General features: G+C 42.1%; 2 protein-coding genes across 2 annotated transcripts; one reads left to right on the plus strand and one right to left on the minus strand.

Moving 5' to 3' along the window:
* The first annotated feature begins 572 nt into the window (after window positions 1–572).
* On the plus strand, window positions 573–15,668 carry igfbp3 (insulin-like growth factor binding protein 3). The gene is made up of 4 exons (XM_020938086.2): window positions 573–1,023; window positions 3,169–3,407; window positions 4,511–4,630; window positions 12,633–15,668. Exons 1-4 carry the CDS (start codon window positions 660–662, stop codon window positions 12,756–12,758), a joined length of 849 nt encoding a protein of 282 aa, XP_020793745.1. The 5' UTR covers window positions 573–659; the 3' UTR covers window positions 12,759–15,668.
* Window positions 15,669–17,006: 1,338 nt separating this feature from the next.
* On the minus strand, window positions 17,007–19,515 carry LOC110172239 (insulin-like growth factor-binding protein 1). Its single transcript, XM_020938066.2, has 4 exons — window positions 18,896–19,515; window positions 18,522–18,691; window positions 18,134–18,262; window positions 17,007–17,990 (listed from the first exon to the last, which is right to left on the minus strand). The coding sequence occupies exons 1-4, from the start codon at window positions 19,512–19,514 to the stop codon at window positions 17,880–17,882; spliced, it is 1,029 nt and encodes a 342-aa protein (XP_020793725.1). The 5' UTR covers window position 19,515; the 3' UTR covers window positions 17,007–17,879.
* Window positions 19,516–20,546: the final 1,031 nt, after the last annotated feature.

Raw genomic sequence — 20,546 nt, forward strand, 5'->3', positions numbered from 1 at the left:
ACCACTAGACTGTGGCCACACGTGCACGGATTATATGCAAAGAAATTATTGTTTTAGGGTAGACCACCCTCACATCTGCCCAAAGGCATGTTTTATCTGTAGAGCACGTGGGGGGTACTAGGAATTCATTCACATACCACTGATGCCAGTGTGGATGTGGCCAGTGGTGTGCAAACCTTCGGAGCTTTATAAACACTCCACAGTCAAAGAAGAAAAACAGTCACTGTCTTAGACAATGCACTTGTAATACTCATAGACATACGCATATTACAAAAGCCAATACCATAAAAAAGAAACACTTTATTTTCCATTTTGCACACACTTGCTTGCAAATTGTGGCTGTGCAAATCTGATGATTTTATTAAACGTGAAAAATAAAAAATCTTTGAGCAAAATCTTGATAAACGTCGCAGACTTTGGTCCTCTGCTGTCTCAGACTCGATGTCGTGGTCCCTCATAACGGGGCTCTCCGTTTACATTATTCATACGGAGGAGGGTGTGACTTGTTGGCTCTTTTTTCTGCCTGTATAAAACGAGAAGTTCGTGTAAAAGAAAATACAGATGGAGAAGGCTCACCGGCTCGCTGTGTCACAGAGAGTCCCCTTAAGCCCGCGTGACAGCTCTCATACTGTCCCTTTGTGACCAGCTTTATCCACAGAATGCCTGCTCTATGTTTGCTATGTCTGGCTGCCGCACTAGCGGCGTTCACGCGGCTCGCCGGTTCCGTGGGTCCGGTGATTCGGTGTGAGCCGTGCGACGCTGCAGCGCTCCTGCAATGCAAGCCCCTGCCTAAAGACTGTGTGGAGCGGGTGAGGGAACCGGGCTGCGGCTGCTGCATGACGTGCGCCCTGGGCGAGGGACAGGCATGTGGAGTGTACACGGCACGCTGCGGCTCCGGCTTGAGCTGCCAGCATCAACCCGGGGAAAGCAAACCACTTCAGGCTTTATTGGAGGGACGAGGGCTGTGCTCCCCGGCCGCTTCTAAAAAACTCAACAGTATTCTCGTCCCGGCGCCAAAGCAAGGTAAGCGCTTAAACTTCGGCTATATCGGTCAACACTTTGGTGCACTGACAGATGCACTTCAGCCAGACGCACAAGATGCCAACTCAAAAGCGACTGAAATCTGTCAGTGAAAATATTACGCATTGTTTGGTTGTGTATGAAGATCCCTCACATAATTCGAACATGCTTGTCACGTGCTGAGAGAAACATTTTCTTTCCAGTTCAACATTGCCATGGCAATAAAAATAAGGTGCCTACCACCTGCTTATAGACTATACTGCAAAAAAACAACAACAAAAAAACAAAAAACAAAAAAACAAAAAAAAACGGTGCGCATTTAATGTTCGACTAAACACTCCCAAAAACATTCCATAAAACTGCTCAGGCCATGTCAATATTATGTAGCCTACGTCCAAAGTTTACGCAGCAATATTGGCAAAGGCATGCGCTTGGTTTAAGTGTCATGCATGCATGGATCCACGCGCAACTAAAAATAAAACAAATACATGCAATGTGCTATATGAATGTGTGGTACGCACAAGACTCTTATCTCACGCACACTTACACGGTTCTGTCAATAGCCTACCACATGTAGTCTATAGGTGCGAGATGCACCACTTGCGCATCCTATTCAAGTTTAGGAAATAAGCTACTGTTCATTAGCTGCCTGCAAATACAACAGTGTCACGCTTCACCTCAAACTAGAGCCTAACCTCAGGTGAAAGGCCTTAACATATGGGCTACACAGTGTTGGTGTTGGTCCCAGACGTGAGAGTTCGTACAGAGGCGCTGTACACGGCGCTTTGTGTGAATGGGCGCTCTCTGCTCGCCCTCGCGGGGGACACGGCACACATAGCACCTGTGTGTGAGTACACATCCCTGTGTGTTTAGGCACGGCTGACGTCAGACCTCCAGGAGCCTCTCTGTTTTCTACTTCTGCTTATTTGGTTTGGCCTCGCGCTCAGTCAGGACTCACATTGTGCTGCTCTAATCCACGGGCCCACTGAGAGGCAGAAATAAATGCAGATTATCATGGGAGTGTTATGAACCTCAGATACTAATTTAAACCTATAGGTTACATTTCATAACTATGTAATCAAACGGTTAAAGACGAAGAAAATTTGAATACCTTGTTTATTTTTACTTATAGGGATTTGAAAGACAATCAAATTGATCTAGAGCACCCCTGCTGGTTAAAAGTTCTAATTGCAGACTAGTGGTTTTCACCGCCATCAGTCCCCAGCTCCAGCACAGCCTCTCCTCCCAGACATTAACAAGCTCTCCTGACCACAGTTTGTCCTATTTACCCTTGTACATTATGCAAACAAATTGCGTAATGTGTTTATGTTAAAGGCCTAGACATCCGTAAATGGTTGTATAAAAGTTGAGATGCACTATAAAACGCGTGCAAGCAGTTTTGATTTGCACAGTCTGTTTGGGTGAGTTTAGGACTGTGGAGGCACAGCATGGCTCTAATTGATCAGGTGGTCATGCAGCATTGGTGGGCTGCCAGCCTGCGTGCCCCCACATGCTACACCCCTGCACACCCCCACAGCTTCCACCACAACCCTAAGACTCAAATCTGCTTTGAGTTAACAGTTTAAATCTATGTTTGGGTGTGTGTACCACTGCATGTGTGTTCCCAGCATTCTGCCGTCTGCCTGAGACCTCTTCATGTTTGTGGTCATGCATGCCCACTAATTCACCTCCATATGTGTTTGTGGATCAGGCCTCCTATGTATACTGCAGAGTCTATCCTAAATGTTAAATAGACAGCTTGATAAGACATTAGTGGCACGATTCTACTTTTCTGTTTGCTGTTTGTCGGATAATTGCCTGAGCAGTGTCCTTAAAAACCTTGTTTACCCGAGATTGCTGCTGGAGTCTATCTTTTGGTCTACTGCATACTGTGGAAATTTGTGGATTTGAAATTGTCATGTTTCTGTTTATGACTTGGTTTCATCTGCGGTTCCAACAAAAAGCTCAGAAGGCAAAATCCAAACTAGGCCTATATTTTGTGCTTTAAACATATCAATCATTTAGCCATCACTATTTACCATGCACCGCTATACTGGAAATCAGCTGCAGCGCATCATTTTAATGTAAAGAAAATATAGGACAAAATATAATTTATTAAAAAATTAAAACATTTTGATTTACTTACAGAGAGCATTGGAAATCAAATTGAAGACTCAGCCAATGCCACTGCCTCCATGACTGTGCTGCCTGGTTTAGTAAAGGGTGGCCACAGTCGGGTACCAGCAGATACCAGGCCTTCAGTGCACAAGCTGTTCGAGAAAGATCTCAACAAGAAGACCCAAAGCTACAAGGTGGAGTCTGTGTCCGGAGGAGCCAATATGGACATGCACAACTTCTCCCTGGAAAACAAGAGGGAGACCGAGTATGTAAGTCACAAAACTACTGCCATTCACATTTTTAAAAATTGATTTTAATATTTAACTAAACAAAAATAGAATACACATTTTTAGACTACAGCCAAAAAGAATGTTATGAAGATTGCTCATCATCTAACTGTTGGCAGTACCTGTCGAGGTGCAGTCCCATGTTTCTTTGGAGTTTGGAGCAAAAAGTGAATCATTAGCAAAATAAAATAAAGGAAATACTGTAGCGTTATTTCAAACATCGCCACCTGCTGGATTGATTGAATAGACTGATTGCTATCAAGCTACATCATGGCTAGCATTATTACACTAAAAATAACATGCACTTTATATCTTTGAAGACTGTACATTTATTGAAATGCATGGTAAGGTGATGTGTTATGTGGTAAGGTAAAGAAATAGATAAAGTTAGTCTTTTCTGTAAAGTTGCTATGGCTAAGTAGTCCTCATTTGTAATATAACTCACAAAATATGTGTTTTGCAACAATTTCTTATATTCTTTCATATGGTTATGTTTTATGACAGACTTAGCACGCTTACGAAATTCCTTTAATTTAGGCTAGAAATGTCATGGAAACAAACAGCGGTCCTTACCTTGGTTCAAACTTTGCTTCCCTACACCGGAGCACAATTTGGGAGGTCTAACAAACATTTTGTGTGCATTTATTTACGTATGCCACCTTTGAAGTCACTGTTGTCATCTCTGTCTCATGTGCACACGCTGCACGTGGAGACGCTCAGCACCAGAACTGTTTTTTAAGCACTTAGTGGCCTGCTGAGGAGCTTCACAGGCCTAAATCAAAATCAGTTTTAATTATACACTTTATTGCAGAAATTACAGTTCTTTCCCAAAAGTTATCATGTCATTTTGGAAGTCATACACATGTTTTTGTGTTTAGTGCCAAGATCATAGCAATTTACGTTTAATTATGTTTTACACACTCCTGATCCACTGAAAACATCACTCAATCACCTGGTATGAAGGCATACAATAACAGCATTAACATTAATTTTCAAACTTCTTTTTACATTTTACTTTGAACACACTTTACTCTAAAGGAGTATAGATGTTACATACATGGAGTGTAATAGTGTTGTGTTTACAGGGGCCTTGTCGGCGAGAGATGGAAAGTATCCTGAACAGCCTTAAAATCAGCAGCGTTCTCATCCCAGGAGGCTTCCGCATCCCCAACTGTGACAGAAAAGGCTTCTACAAGAAAAAACAGGTAGATACCTCTTATATATTCCTGTAATGCATTATGGCTTGCAACAGCATAAGCATGGATGGAAAGTCATTTTACAAAACCTCATTTTACTGTTATAACATATTTTTTAAAACATACATTTAAAATCATAGGCATTAGGCTACACATAAGAAGCCCCAAGTCCCAATTGTCCCATGTCTCAATGCTATCTCTGCTCCTTTCTACTACACACACACAGCTGCACCACATCATCTTGCATTTGGTAACCCTAACCCAACATATTTTAGCTTTTAAATGTTAATTTCATCAAGTTTCATAGAAGACTGTTGTAAAATGCTATGAAAATTGTGTGAAAAAATAACAAGGACTTTTAAACATACCTTACACTTTTAGAAATTAAAGGTGCCCTGCACAACTTTCCTGGTGGAGGGTCTCTTACCTACTGTTATTAGATATTGCTTTCCATGGCAGACCCTCCACTGGAAATGTTACGCAGTGCACATTTAAGTACAAATTTGGCAGCAGTACTTTTTGCCATATAACTGCACAATTACTTGCGTTCAAATTCTCAATAGTCTTTCCACTACTGGACATAGATGACACCTAAAGTTAAGCTAACAGACCCACCACAGCCCTGAACACCTCCTCAGAACCCCAGACACATCCCACCCACCCACACAATACGAGCTCCTCTCTTGCATAGGTTGCCTTGACAGCCACATCAACACTATATTATCAGAATGTCTAATAAGCATGTATGGCTCCGGTAAGTGCACTGCAGCCAGCTGACTCATGCTCAGAGGAAGTGGAGTGGGTCAGGTGTGCTTGTGGGTGCGTGTGGGGGGCAGGGAGGTAAGAATGTGGTCTGTGAGTGTGTGTGGCACTGCTGCGGAGGGCATCAGGGTGCTTGTTTGATGACGGTAGTTTCGGCGAGGCTCTAGGTGTGGGGAACTGTTGGTGAGGGAAAAAAAGCAAATACTGTCACTGGTTTAGTTTTTCTTGTCCGCGGTGCAGACGAAGGCCACCCATAGCTTGCTCATTTGTAAGATGGATAGAGGATGGAAATGGAGCTTAAACCTGTTGCAGTAGGGAGCAATAGGGAGTTACAATGGAGCTTAGTGTTGTCACGATATGGAAATTTCTCGATATCACTGCTAAGGGATAGACTTGATGCTTACTGCAGATTCCGATATCACAATTCTTTATTTTGATTATAGAACATAATTTTCAACATTAAATCATAGTACGTTCTTTTATATTACCATGTGGCTTCATATCTGTGGAATCCCTCAGTGGACCAGGTAGGTTCCAAAGTGGTCCATGTGTGTATACTTGTCTATGCGATCTTATACTTGTTCTGATACAGCTCATTCTAAAGATATTCAGGAAACATTCATTTCTATCCTGTGAATTTGATTCTTTTAGTATCAATGTCTGCTCAAATGACTATCTAGGTTTGATATTAGTTTTTGTATCGATTACAGTAGTATCGCATTGTCCATACTTTTGACAACCCCAATAGAGAACGCCTTTGTGTGTGTTCCTACAAGCTCATTCATATGTATTTTTATAAATCTTAAATGGTAAAATTAATCCACTGAAAACTCAAGAAAACCCAAGTAATAAAAGTTACATTAGTTGCTATCACTTAAAGTTTGTGTGCATTCAGTTCCACTAGAATGTTTATACTTTTTCAGTTTTATTTTAGTCTTAAGACGTGAAAGTGTTGTATGAAATCCCCCAAGATAAAGAGAGAGAATCATGTGATAATTAGTAATCATAATATAATAAAGGTTTTCATATTATTTGTTTTACCTAAAGGCTTTCTATGCATTAACGTTGCAGGATTATCCAATTATCTTGATTGCAATAATCATCTGATGTTTTTCGGATGATTTTGAAATGTGCTAAAATGAACTGGTTCAATTACTGCACGTGAATGGACTGTAAAATTTATATATCACAAAAAAGATGTTTTTTTTTCTTTGAAAAATGGGCAATGTGTGTGATTATCAATACAATCATATTTTTTTTCTATCAAGTCTGAACTCCAAACCACATGCATTTACTAGCAGAGGATTGGCATGACACCGCTCCATTAAAAAGGTGATCATTGACTGAATCTTGATTAAAACTTTATTTACTGCACAGCCCTATAGATGACACTGCAAGTTTGTTTTATCATTTTACAGATGAACTACTCAGCATTGAAAGTTATCTTAGAGACAATGTATTGCTCCCAGCTCTTCTCATTCTGAAGCATCATGTTGAGTTTAAAGAAAAGGATCATTATCACTGTCCCATTTCAGGAAGTCAGTCTTACACTAGCCCTCCATTCTGAGAAACGCATGAGTCACTACAGTCTGCTGCAGGAACGCTGTGACTCACACCATCTCAGTCAGGAGCAGCCACTGGAGGGCTGGAGGAGTTCACTGTTTCTCAGAAGGGTATTAAAGTGTGTTCACGCTTGTCCTGTCTGAGCCTAGACTCAGTTTGATGCTTTTCCAGACCAGGGTTATTTTTATGTCAAGTAGAGTTGTGCAGTTAATCATATTTTATTATTATATTTTGTAAATTATTTGCTACAGGTATTTTAATTGAGAAGTTTAAAGCCAATCCCCTGTCAGTAAAAGCATATTATTTGGGGCAGAAATTTGACTATTCTTTTGTGTATTAAATGCCATTGATTAAACGTTTTTCTGAAATTAATCCACTCTATGGAATTAAACCTGCATGTAAAAGAATATTTTTGTTGTTAAAAATACCTTCAAAAACATGCATTCCTACTATAAGCAGGGTTACCTCTAAACATATCTGACCAAACGTTTCATTCAAACCAATAACATCTCAAGAAGCAGCTGATGTAAACTCTATCAAAAGTTACATAGTACAGCTTTAAGTCACAGTATAGTACCAATTTTGATGTGCTGTGATTACAACTTTGAGCCCCATTTCATCTAATTGACTACTCTGGATCAGTAAAGTTATTGTATACAAAGCAGTGCCCCAATGGCATCTTTGTCTTTAGACCTAAAATCCGGGTGTGGGCGTGTGATGTTAGACCATCCGAGAAGATATGCCTTCATGGTGCGTTGTGGAGGTTTATGACCGGAAACTGTGCGAAGAAGAGACCGTGTGAACCATTCAGGGTGACAATGCTTTGTAAAGAAATGAACAGGGAGGAGGAGGGGAGGAGAAGACAACCTGTAGTAGTAGAAGTACTAGTATATTTATAAAGTCCTCCAAGAGGACCAAGTAATTGCATCGTGTTTTTTTTGTTTTTTTTTTCTGGTAAGTAGTGCCAGGAAGTAATTGTTACCTAATAGTTGTTATGTTAATCAAGTAACAACAGGAAACAGGTCACCTCAATGGAAAATTTGAGTGGATCAAGTTTTTCTACTCCTTTGTTGTAAAACAAAAACGAAACAATGATGTCATGTCAGAAGAATTATTTTACAAATGGTTGTACGTGAAGGTTAATGACACAGGTAGTGAGAGTATAGGCATTGTCGTTGAGCAACAGCATTTCCAATTATACCAACTGTAATATTTACACATGCTCTTAGACATGACTCTCAGTAGTTTCTTGGAGCTGTGCTATACATGAGTGGGACACCTACTGCACTAGCCACAAATGAAAACAGGTTTTGTAGTTTCAGTGAAGGAGATTGAGTGGGTTAGGCCTGAGCAGCTTTGTAACTAAGACGAAAAAGTGACTGTGGTCAGACTATAATGAATAGCAATGCTGACAAGTTTTCACAAGCGAGAGTGACCACAAAAACATCTGAAAATTCTGTCAAGTCAGCCGCAAACAAATCTCTTATCGAACAGTTTATCTTTCTCCACACTTTGTGGGAACAGTTGCAAAGCAGTTTTTCAAACCACCGACAGATAAATGTTGCTACTATTATAATCCTCTAACGAGTCAAACTGCACGGCAGCTGTCTCCTGGGGCTTTCAAGGGAAACTATAAAGTTGTGCAACATGTGTATACCACTATACAGTAGTTAGGCACTCACAGAGCCAGATACAAACCTAAACATGTTGTAGAACTGAAGTTTATTCATTATGTGCATGAAAGTTTGAGTGCTGGTAACACGAGTGACTGCCTGAGTGACAGAGAGACTATTTTTAGCATCTGTTATATGAATTGGCTCAGTATCCCAGAGCAGGCTGTGCATGCCCAGCACTGACCCACTCATTACACTCTCTCTCTCTTATTCATCATGTCACCCGCCATCACTGCCCCCTTTGTGCCCAGCCTACAGTCATGCGCTCCTTTGTTTTCCATGCGCGCTGCGTTGTTCTTCCTGCCCTTCCTCCCACCTGGCTTTTCCTCATGTGTTTGGCCGGGCCTGGCCCCACAGAGGCTTGTGAATAGGACGGCAGTATGTCTGTGTGTATTTGTGTGCGAGAGGAAGAGGGTTAAGGATGTGAGCCAGGTGCCTGAGAACTCTAATCCGTCCTCCTTCCCTCGGTGCTGCCAGTGCCAGGCCCATAAGGACTGACTTATTGAGCCCGACTCTCACAGATCTGTGGAAACGTACAGACTCACCACAATGGCTTTATAATAACTGGCCAACCTTCGAGGACCCAGACAGCTATTTTCTCTCTGTCTCTTTTCCTCGCTGGATTTCTAATCCACTGCCATGCCTCTCACTGGAGCTCCTTTTTAATTTGCCTGTTGTGTAACAGGTTAGGTATCATTTCACATGTCCTAGCAATGAAAGGAACACAATTTACCTTAAATCCTCAAAAAGATAGAGTAACCAATAGAGAGAAATTTATTTTATACTTGACCAACAAAATCTAGATGAAATGTCTCTGCACATGAAATTGTTGCACAAAATTGGCTTTTCTTTATAGTTTAACAAAAACGAAATAAACCAATACCATGTCAGTGTGCTATGTTAGTGTGTGTATAACACAAACTCTTTAAGGACTGGTGTAGGCCAGAGCAGTCTCTTTCTAATGTCCAGGTGGTGTTGCTATTACTTATAAAGTTTGCCAATACAAGAGCATGCATTCATAGGCACAACACAGAGGTATACGCCACATAAAGGGAGCATTATGAAGGTGCGCAGTGGATCAAGTGATGAAATGAAACTACTTACAGTTTGTTGTTATAGCAGTTTTCTATCCAGAATGCAGTAATTGTGCATTTTATTTATCACACTTTTGCAAGTCCTTATTTTACTGAGCCCACATTGAACCCTGACTATAAATGCTGCAATTCCGTGAAATGGACACTGGTGTCTGTGAAATGAAGTTCAGAAAGTTGTTGGGACTTAAGCAAAGTGACAGCCACAGCGTTGTCTTTGTTCCATATAATGTGTATAGATAGAAGCGGTAAAGAAAGGATAGCTTGAGATGACTGCTAATAGTTCACAGATGAAAGAGAGACTGAGCGGAAATTCAAAGGTAGCCAAGCAACAGGGGGAATGCACACATGCACATTTTGCTCTTCCTCTCCCTTCCGCCGTTCCTTTGGCTTTTCAGCCCATACAAACACACAGTGACACACACACATACAGAACTCTATCATCATTAACCAGAGCAGGAACACAATGTTAAGCTCCTCTCCCCAGTGCTGTCCGCTGGGTCAAGGCGAAAATAGAAGTTGGCCACAAACTATGGCTCCGTGAGGGGGAAGGAGAAAAGAAGCAGGGAGCACAAAAAGAGGAAGGCAAGAAAGTTCCAAAAGAATCCCTTGATGATGTTAAGTATGTGAGAACAAGGCGTGCTACGATGCCCCCGGACTGCTGCAGTAGTTGTTGGCAAGGTATTTTAATAGGCCTGTGTCTCTATAAAGCGTCCTTTGATCATGCTCTCAGGCTGCACGTGGAGGCTGACTGCACCAGAGCACACACCTGGACACACTCTGAAGCCGGTCTGTCTGCCTCTCACCAATACAATCTGTGAGCTCTGTGACCTTTTTATAGAAACATAAATGTCACGTGGAAACAGAGGGAGGACCCAAAACGCAGGTCTGCTTCAAAATATTTAATGACAAATCAAAAAAATCCAAAACTCAAGACTAAATTGCCATGACAAGAGACACAGTGAAACTCAGACAGAGACAATTGACCAACAAAGGGCAGACGAGAACACAAGGTATAAATGCACACACATGAATGAGACACAGGTGAGACACATTAGGGCGGGGCAAACAATCAACAACAACAAACAATCAGGAAGTAAAACTCAGAACTACAAGCAGACAAAACAAATGTCAAAATAAAACACCAACTACAACCACTACAAAACATGAACCATGCCAATAAATATCCCTTTCCCCAAATAAACACAACTTGAACAATATAGATAAAATACTGGCATATTATACGAAAATTAATTTTAACTTAGACATTTAAAGGCGCATTGTGTAACTTTTCTGGTGGAGGGTCTGTTATATGCTTTTCTCCATGAAAACGTTATTGCTTGGTCTAGAATGTTTCACAGTATTGTATTAAACTTTTTTATCATCATGGAGACCAAAGCAGACCAGGTTACAGGTCAGATCTGTGGAGAGGTAACCCCGCTCACAGTCAGAATGCTTGTTTTTCTAGGTATTTTTGAGCAGTAAAACCATCTGTAATTGAATAAATTTAAGGTAGAGCTATTTAATGTCATACTGTGGAATATTCCAGGCAGAGCAATGTCATATCCATAGAAACAAGCAGGTGACGGACCCTCAACCAAAACGTTACATAGTGCATTTTTAAACAGTTACAGACATGTACAAAAAGAAACTATTTAAATGTTCACTCACCAATCCATCCTTCATACTACGCCTCCCAAATATCTCCTCACACATTCTTTCTTTTCTTATTTTCTCAATGTATCTTATTTAGAAAAGTCTCTTTTAATGGATAATCAAGTATTCTGTTCATATTTTATCCCAGACCACATGTACTAAAGCAAAACTTTGGGTGACGGTGGAAATAGTGGCAACATATCTTCAGCAAATGTGACTTCAGAGAGCAGGTAGGCTGACCAGAAGAGATGGCTGTATTGGCAGTCAGCTGATAGCACAGGTGCAGTGTCAGAGTGCACTTGGCTTTGATCTGAGAGAGAGCTTAACTATGGACAATTCTGCATCATTATTGAATGAGCCAGACAACATGAAGCACCTGTCCATTTAAGAAACTGAAGTCTCACAACATGTTGGTCCCCATTTGCTTTACTAGTGTTTTGACTGACGTTTACATGTCGTGTATTGGACTACAGACATACTTTGAGGCTCTCCTGAGGTTGCATTAGCCCATCATTCTACTTTGCTTTTTGAATATATTATACCCAGATGAGTACTTTTTACATTTTGAAAATGTTAATATAGACAATCAGCGTCTTGGTGGTTCTGGCTGTTCTGGGTTAGTGTTATGAGCTAGCATTAGCCTTTGTTTCATATACCCTAAATGAGCTCATAAAGTTGCCACTTTACAAAGGCCGTTCCCCCGGTGAGATGTTGAATATGACTGCATAGTGCGTGTGTGAGCAGGTGGGGGTATACATATACTGTATACATATGGAACATACGAGTCCTGTTTGTGTGTGGCAGCATGTTTGCTGAAGTGTGTTTATGTACACTTATGTGCACGCTCACGTGCACCCTCACATGCACTGCAGGCCCATAATCAGCTCCAGATGATTTGGTGTGTCTGCCAGTTTCCCAGAATAGAAGCACTGGTTTCCCTGCAGCCCTGCGACTGGCCTTGGCAAATATTTTAGCAACTCTATGTTTACCTTCACACTCACTCACTGCGTGCCTCATTCCATGTCACTACTCAGACAACAATCAAATATACCTTTATCCTACATCCAACACAAGGCAATGAATGCATGATAGAAATGGACTTGGTCTTACGAGTGTATGCAGATAATAGAGGGCAAGGGCAGAATGATTTCCATTTGTGGTGTTTGAACCATTATCCACAGATATTTAGGTCAGATGTTAATTTGGTTCAAAAGTACAAGCTGCAGAAACTAGAATATGTTATTGACACTTGTCTTCCTTTCACAGTGCCGTCCATCTAAAGGGCGGAGGAGGGGCTACTGCTGGTGTGTGGACAAATATGGACAGCCACTTCCTGGTTTTGACCGAAGAGAGCGAGGAGAGACGCAGTGCTACAACCTGGAGAGTAAATGAGAGCGTTACATGAGGACGGAGAGGATCAGAGGATCTCAGAGGAGGCTAGGACAGTGGAAGAACCAAGAGCCTTCTTTGCTCTTGCACTTAGATTTCTGTCAAACATTTGAAGGAGCTCTGGACCTTTCAGGTCCCATTTCTGTTGGCAAGGGAGGGAAGGGGAGAGGGCTGGCCATGCCACCAGTCTGTCACAGCTATCTGCCCTGTGCTTAGGGAGCGCTATCTTTTAATAAACACATTTAAATCGAATAAGCTGAAGCCGAGAGAAGCAGGAGACTCCTATTATCATCTGCACTATTCTTTTAGGAGGAAAGAGGGACTTTTCCCACTCACTAAGAGGACATTTTTGAGACTGTAACCCAAAAATCCACACCTCACTGTGTCTGCATGTCTGTACAACTGTGTGTGTGTTTGTGTAAATACTAATTGTCCTTAAGCTCAGTTCAGACTTGTTAGACTGCCCTTCCATAGTTTACAATGCAGAAAAACCTTTGTGGCTCAGGGTCGGTTCTGAAGTGAAGGATTATGGGAGCAGAGCTTTGACTTCAGTGTGTTCCCGTAGAGGATGTGGGAGTCTCTACAGGAGGAAGTTAGCCTGCTGTTACTGTTACAGTGCCTTACAATGTACTTTTCTACTCAACCCTTTGTATAGGACAGATTAAAGGAATACTCAAGTTAGCTTCAGTCTGATGACATTCTGTGCATGCGTGAAAACAGCGACTCTGATTGTAAAGCGCAACAGAAACTTGAATTCCAAGTGTTAACGTAGCACATAGCATAATGTACCTGTGATGGCAGCTCTATAGTGAAAAGACTCTTTGACTATCACAAACCAATGCACTTATAGAACCCTAAAGACATACAACAAAGTGATGTTTTGTCCAGTGGGTTAGACACAACTCACCATGTTACAAACATAAATGAGGTCATGATCAGTGTTGAGCAGTTCACGAGTCACTAGTGAGAGCTGGATTTGAGTGCATTACCAATCTTCTGGCAGCTGAGGGCTGACATGTGGGCAGCAGAGAGACTGTTTGTGCGACAGAGCTTTCTGTTGACTTTTTAGTGTTTTTGTGGGTCCCCATGGGAAGACTTTATAACTCATGTGAATCCAAGTTTTCCACAGCAAATGAGCAAGAGTGCATTAAGTCATTAAGTGTTCAAAGTCTGCTCCACTCAAAAACAACTTGTTTTCTCACTGCTTTCACTGCACAGAATGAAGTCTATCCAAGGCATGACACTGTCAAGACACTTTCATAGTTGTCAAATGACTGATTAAAAGGGGACATTTCTCTAATTTTGCCTTAAATCATTTTAAAGTGGATCAGCACCAGGAATACTCAACTCATTTCGAAGAAGTTATGGTCTTATGTGCAGTTTTTAATAGTGCATTATGACAACACCATAAATAATAAAGTATATTTTATGGTAAATTCATGACAAACTGATGTGATTTACAGATTTCATTTGGATGGATAAATCTTATTGACGAACCCCTTTTCTACAGCAGTAGATTTACTGTGTCCCTTGGGTGGAGTATTCCTGTAATATGTCTCAGTCCATCCCACATCTTGTTTCTGTTCAGCCTGTCTCTCGTCCACTGTCCCCTTGTGCAGCTCTCGTGTGGGGGTCCTTCTGACGCTCAAATCCAGTCTGTGCTGGATCTCAGTGCCTACTTCTCTTCTGTACCCTCTGTCCTTTTTGTCTCCCCCCCCATCCATGTTGTACTCTTGCCCTCTATACCTCTCACCTTTGGCCCTGTCTCACCTCTTTCATCCCTGTCTTGACCTTTCCTCCTGACCCCCTCCCCTGTCCCTGCCCTCCGCTCCTCAGTGGTGCGTCCTGGTGTATGCCTTTGTCTCTGCACAGGTGCCAGCTGCCCCCAAGCTTCCAGCTCAAGCACAAGCACTTAAAGCACTTTAGCTGCGTGGTCCTTGGTCAGTACATGCAGTTAAAGACAACTGGACCTATCCTTTCTCAGAGCTGACGATGCTGTTAGAACAGAAGATTGAAGGAAAAACAAAGCTACACCAGGACAGATAGTGAACACCCCTCCTTTCAATGCAACTCTTTTCATTGTTGTTTTTATGTCTTTGAATGATGCTTGTATGCATAGATGCCAACAAGTCTCCACAAGGTGGACACTGCACCAAATATGCATTGACACAAATACAAGGGGTCAAAGGGAGGGGAGCTCCTCCCTGCCCAGTGCACTCCCAATCCTGTGTAAAGACTTGAACAGGGGCGAGTGCTTGCCCAGTAGCTTGGTAGCATACATTTGGCTGTACGCTTCCATTGTTATTCACCAGTAACTCCAGCAATTTGGTGCTATATTCCATCTGCTCAAAGACTTGATGTACAGGGAGGATCAAAAACTCGTGTAAGCTATTCCCTCCCTTACAGTTGTAAGAGTGTCTTTTTTTTTTAAAATATATTAATATTATTATTTCTTGGCCAGCTATGTGTCTGACTAGACATTATGTACAGTACTTAAAATAAGATATTTATCTAAGAAGAGTTATAAGCTGATTCAAACTTGGTTTTCTTAAATGAACAGTTCATCAGTTGCACAATGTATTGTGGGATTATAATCACTAATGAATGTTTTATTCTTAAATCTTTTCTTCTTCATGTTCTGAGCCTGTGTTGGGCAGACACATGGCCTCTGCAGTGGCATAGTACAAAGGCCTCATTTGAGTCTCTCCATGTTCTCCCAGACATCCAGCCTCTGTCTCACACTTTATTTCACTTTGGTACAATGTTCTGCTGGTGATATTATGAATCTCTCTGTTCACGGGTAAATCTGTTTTGTTCTTTTTTTTTTGTCTATCCTAAAAAAACTGATTTAAGCTTTTCACAATAAACTAGAGATCACAGCTATTTTCTCTGAAAACTAAATAACTATGATTCAAAATATCATTTGTATTTAATGTTCTTTTTATAAAAATAAAAAGTGAATACATACAACATGTTGGCCCTGGCTCTTTGTTGTCTGTACTACTGAATGTTTTCAAAAGTGTGTTTTATGAAACCTTTCCATCAACCTAAAAGTTTTGTATGACAAAGAGAATGAAAAAGCAGGAGGGCATTTTCAGTACTACTGCTATCTGTCAATGAGTGGATATGTGCAGGCTATCAAGACAGCACAAATTAGCTCCTGTTGAAGTTGCAGTGCAATCAGGCTCCTCTGAGTCGTGGAATGTGTCCGTAAGGATAAAGCAAAGGTTCAATATGTAACGAATAAAAATAAATCCGGTGGTGCCAGGCAGGCTGGCAGTGGGCACCAGAGGTTGAAGTGAATTCCTGTACCTGACCAAGGCAAACAGAGGAGGTTAAAAGGCAGAGAGCGTGGGATGGCCAGTAGAACAGCCACTGTTAGATGATCATGATAGGACATTCTCCGTGGAGGAAGAGAGAAAACAGTATAGAAGCTGTTTATGTTATATATGACTTTTGAGGACACTTCAGAAATTGTTTTTTGTGTGTGTGTGTGTGTGTGTTTTGTTTTGTTTTTTTTACATGTGGCTTGTTATCTTTTCAATGCATGCCACACAGAGTGCACAAAGTAGGGCACACTGCTCTTAAGAGATAATATAGGGATGTGCTCTGCAGATCTTTGTAGTTATTGTGTTTGAGAACAGGCCTTTGCCATAAGATGACATAGTTGAGGTCACCAGAAGGACGTGAGGACACTCACCCTGCCGTATGGTGTAAATTTAACAGAACGGCCACAAAGAGTCTAATACAGGGATTTCATGAATAACACATTCATAAATGTACAGATGGTAATCATCTTCCTGGTAACACATCCTTATTTGGGCCATAGTCTGACAGTTGTGGTCACTTGTTGTCTCTCTCATTCAGATGTGACAGCAAACTGTATATATTTGGGCTCTCGGGCAAAACAAGACAACAAGCCTGAGTACTGTGGTAAAACTATTCAGGGCATTTTATGATATTTTGATCAATCTACATAGGGAATTCAAAAAGGAGACATACAAATCTGTTATATAAGTCCAATGAATCATGAATGAATCTTGCTCCACAGTCAGAACTGTAGAGGTCACGCTTATTATCTTTGTTTTTACAGAAAATTAGATGTCACTGTGTGTGTGGCCATGTTGTTAATCAAGACTGCTTGTCTATGTATGTAGATTTAGTTTAAAATGTGCAATGCAACAATATTAATCAAACTAAATCTACAAGCATTACTGTTAAAGGTATTATAAATGAGGAAAGGAGATATGCTCATGACAGTATTGTTTTTATTAAATACATCACTTTCTGCCATGACATGTTACAAAAGTGTACATAGACATCAGTCACTCTCTCTGACAGCAGCGTGTGTGTTCAGAGCACCTCAGTGCTGTGGTCATGTGTTTTTGGTCGGAGAGAACACACATATACAGTCAAACAGCAAGTCTTGTTTGGACAAATACATCAACACAAGTGACAGCAGACACATAAATATCGGAGGTAGGTAAATGTAGAAATACCCGTGTGAGCAGTGTGCAGGGTGCACCGCCTCGTGCTAAATCTGCAGCCCCATGGAACCATGGGATATGTTTTCTGAGAAGGATTCCCCGGCTGGGAGTTTGCATTACTGACAAGAGCTGAGTATGAGTCACATCAGAATCAAAGACTAAAAGACAACATTTGCAACAATGTGAAATATCAACATTTAGAAATACTTCTAAATGACATTTGGTCACTCAGTGCTTTTGTTCTGGTTTGGTTCATCACTAACCGAACCATAGGTAATTCCATAGCCTTGGAGTCACTCAGATACAAGTTACATATATACACTTTGTACACACTTAATAATAATATCCATAAGGCAAAAAATGATATAAATACTAAATAATAATAATAATAATAATTACAAATAATAGAAAAATAATAAAAAAACAAAAACATTAAAATAAATAAGGCAGAAGTTCAGACATAAATGCATGTACATAAAAACAAAAATAGATTTTCACTCTTTGGGACGGGGTCTGAAAGGGTGGGGGACAGCGCCCCACAATGACAGTGTACCTGAATTACATGAATACAATCAATAAATAAACAGCTAACATGGACATCAGTGGCTTCTTGGTTTGGGAGACCAGGGCTGATCTCTTAAGGGCACTCGGTGTCTGCGGCCACGTCCACTGAACCCAAAAGCTTTTTGCCATTCCAGGAGTTTACACACCAGCAGCGCCCCCGTTGGCCATCCAGGGTAGACTCACACTGTAAGTAAGAACAGGAATGATTTACTTTGCTGTCTGTAAAGCCCAGTCAAGCACAACAGCAGTGACATGTGTAACATGTTCCACTACACAGTGCTATCAAAACTATGAGGGGGGTTCTCTCTACATCAAGAGGACACTCACCTGTTTGGGTTTGTACAGGCCGTGCTTGTCACAGTTTGGCAGGTAGAATCTGGTTAACTTGTCTCCTAATTTCTGTTGGGACCTGGCAATTTTTTCCAAGGCTCTCTGAAGCTCTACATGACAAGGTCCCTGCAAAATAAAACAAGCAAACAAATTGAGTTTAAATCTAAAAAAAAAGATATATGCAAAGAATAGTAATAACTATTACAATAATTATAACACATTTTACAACAAGCTAAGTAAATCACTTGAATTCTCTAACTATTCCTTATGATTCCAAAGCAGCACTCGAGCTCCCCCTGGTGGCTGTTCTCGTCTGCACGTTCTCAAAACTTTATTCTCCTTCCAATAAGAAAAGGCACACTCAATTTAGACATGAGAGTCTCACCTGCTCCACCAGCTTCTTGCGGATAGCGATCAGTTTGGCCTTCATGCTCTCCTGTGCGTCAGCTGCCGCCCGGGGGTCGTAGGGTTTGTTGTGGCCGGAGAGATAGAGACTTGAGCCAGGGTCCGAGATGATGGCAGTGTTGTCCATCTCCAATTCTGGTTCTGCTGGCTCTGTAAGCAAAATGTAAAGCAAGTGAGTGTATGGTATTGGACACATTATATATTACATTCTTTACAGATTTATATTGTGATTAAAACTAAAAATCTAAAGAGGAGATAGACGCGTTTAAGTAAAAGCCATGACGCGTTTAAGTAAAAGCTGAAGGCTGTGGATTAGTCATGACACTCTTACATGAGGAAGAGGTGGGTCTTTACCTTGGATATCTGGCTGGGATGTGGGTTCTGGCTCGGGGATCTCCGTGCACACTGCCTGTCCCCGGGTGAGGGAGTGTAGCGGTCTAGGGTCGCCGGCTCTGGGGGTGCACCTCAGACCGGAGCCGCACGGCGCGGTGTAGATTCCGCACAGCTCCCCGGAGCTCAGGGCACAGGCCAGGCAGCATCCACATCCAGGCTCCCGCAGCACCTCGGCGCATCCGGGGGCCACCGCGGGACATTGGCTCAGCTTCTCTGGAGTGCAGGGGGCGCAGCGGATTGGATCTGGCCCCAACACCGGGGACCCCAGCACAAGAGTGGACAGCACGGAGCACAGCGCTGCCACCACCAAGGCATTCCTCTCATATAATCCTTGCACATCCGGCATTTCGCTTGTAACAGTAGATTGCTGCAGAAGAGGCTGGTCTGAGCTGTAGTTCTTCAGTAGTGTCTTTCCTTTGATTTTGGGAAAATGTCTAACTGTGCTTTGCGCGCAGCCGTATTTATAGCCGGCTCCTCTGTGAGTGGTTGACGCATCGGCGTTATGAATGATTTCTGAAAAGAAGGTGTAATGACACCGTGAGCTCTGATTGGCCAGTCCGTGTCCGGTCAGCCAGCTCATTTGAATACAACGATCACGTCAATATTTATTTTGGAACAGCCAGTGCCTGCACGTATAACGTCGAGTGACGACACCAGTGTTTGATGTTGCAACCGTGGACCCCCCTTTTCTCACCCGCATGCTACAGCAGTTTAGCCCGCACTGACAAACCTCAGAGCCACAGAAGTTAGCCTATCTCCTTCTCAGTGGATTGAGCAGCTTGTGAAGCGCTTCTTTGTGTCCCAGGGAACACTGAGCGCCTCTGCGCTAACAAAACACTCGTCTTTTCATCGGCGCTGCACAGTAATTGTCCTCTCTAAACTTCTTGCACAACTTTAGAGGGAACACTAATAATGAGCGCGCATTACGCACGCCCACGCAGCCGGCACAGGGCGCCTCTAATTTGACACGAGCATGTTTACTGAGGGATAATAAATGCAACTTTCAGAAATAGCAGCGCAAATGAGGGTCAACGTTTACGCCTCTGAGCCGGGGTCTCGTGGGCCCGCTGCGGTATGTCAGCCTCCGAGCGCACTGAAGCCGGCTTTGGGCCCAGTCCAGGAGCTGTCCCGTTGTAATTATCCGTTTCCTGGTTAATCATAGACCACAGCTTTAAGAGGGGCCGCGTTGACATGGTGCACGACACGTCCCTATCCTCGCTATTCTCCTGGGGCCAGGATGCTCCCACGGTGGACTCCAGGCTCTCTACGAACTGGCGAGTGGCTGCGAGGCATTTAGTGTCACTTCTGACTCGAGGCGGACATGTGATAGCCTAATGTCTCAGAGTTTGCAAACGGCCCAAAATAAACCCTCAGTGTACTTTCCACTGACACACATAGACTCTCAATATAGTTCACTTTTCTGATGCAATGTGTCACCGATTGGCTCCATGCAATTGACAAAAGGGATTGCATCATTTGTCAAATGGTGTTAACAGGCGTTCTCACGTGACGCTCAGATTTGTATTCCTGAACACTCGTGGCTAAATAAAGCATCCAGTGTAATCTGACGTGGCGTGAGAGCGAGTAGAGGCCCAGTGTCCTCTGGCTATAA

This window comes from Boleophthalmus pectinirostris, unplaced genomic scaffold, assembly GCF_026225935.1.
Source record: "Boleophthalmus pectinirostris isolate CB_2022bp ecotype Guang Dong unplaced genomic scaffold, ASM2622593v1 HiC_scaffold_7, whole genome shotgun sequence".
Taxonomy (NCBI): Eukaryota; Metazoa; Chordata; class Actinopteri; order Gobiiformes; family Gobiidae; genus Boleophthalmus; species Boleophthalmus pectinirostris.

Coding starts and splice junctions, on each gene's coding strand:
- LOC110172239 (XM_020938066.2), bottom strand. CDS start 19,514: ATGAGCTGGCTGACCGGACACGGACTGGCCAATCAGAGCTCACGGTGT. Junction 18,263..18,521: donor GCAAGAAGCTGGTGGAGCAG/GTGAGACTCTCA, acceptor TTTATTTTGCAG/GGACCTTGTCATGTAGAGCT. Junction 17,991..18,133: donor GCCTGTACAAACCCAAACAG/GTGAGTGTCCTC, acceptor TCTTACTTACAG/TGTGAGTCTACCCTGGATGG.
- igfbp3 (XM_020938086.2), top strand. CDS start 660: ATGCCTGCTCTATGTTTGCTATGTCTGGCTGCCGCACTAGCGGCGTTC. Junction 1,024..3,168: donor CGTCCCGGCGCCAAAGCAAG/GTAAGCGCTTAA, acceptor ATTTACTTACAG/AGAGCATTGGAAATCAAATT. Junction 3,408..4,510: donor ACAAGAGGGAGACCGAGTAT/GTAAGTCACAAA, acceptor TTGTGTTTACAG/GGGCCTTGTCGGCGAGAGAT.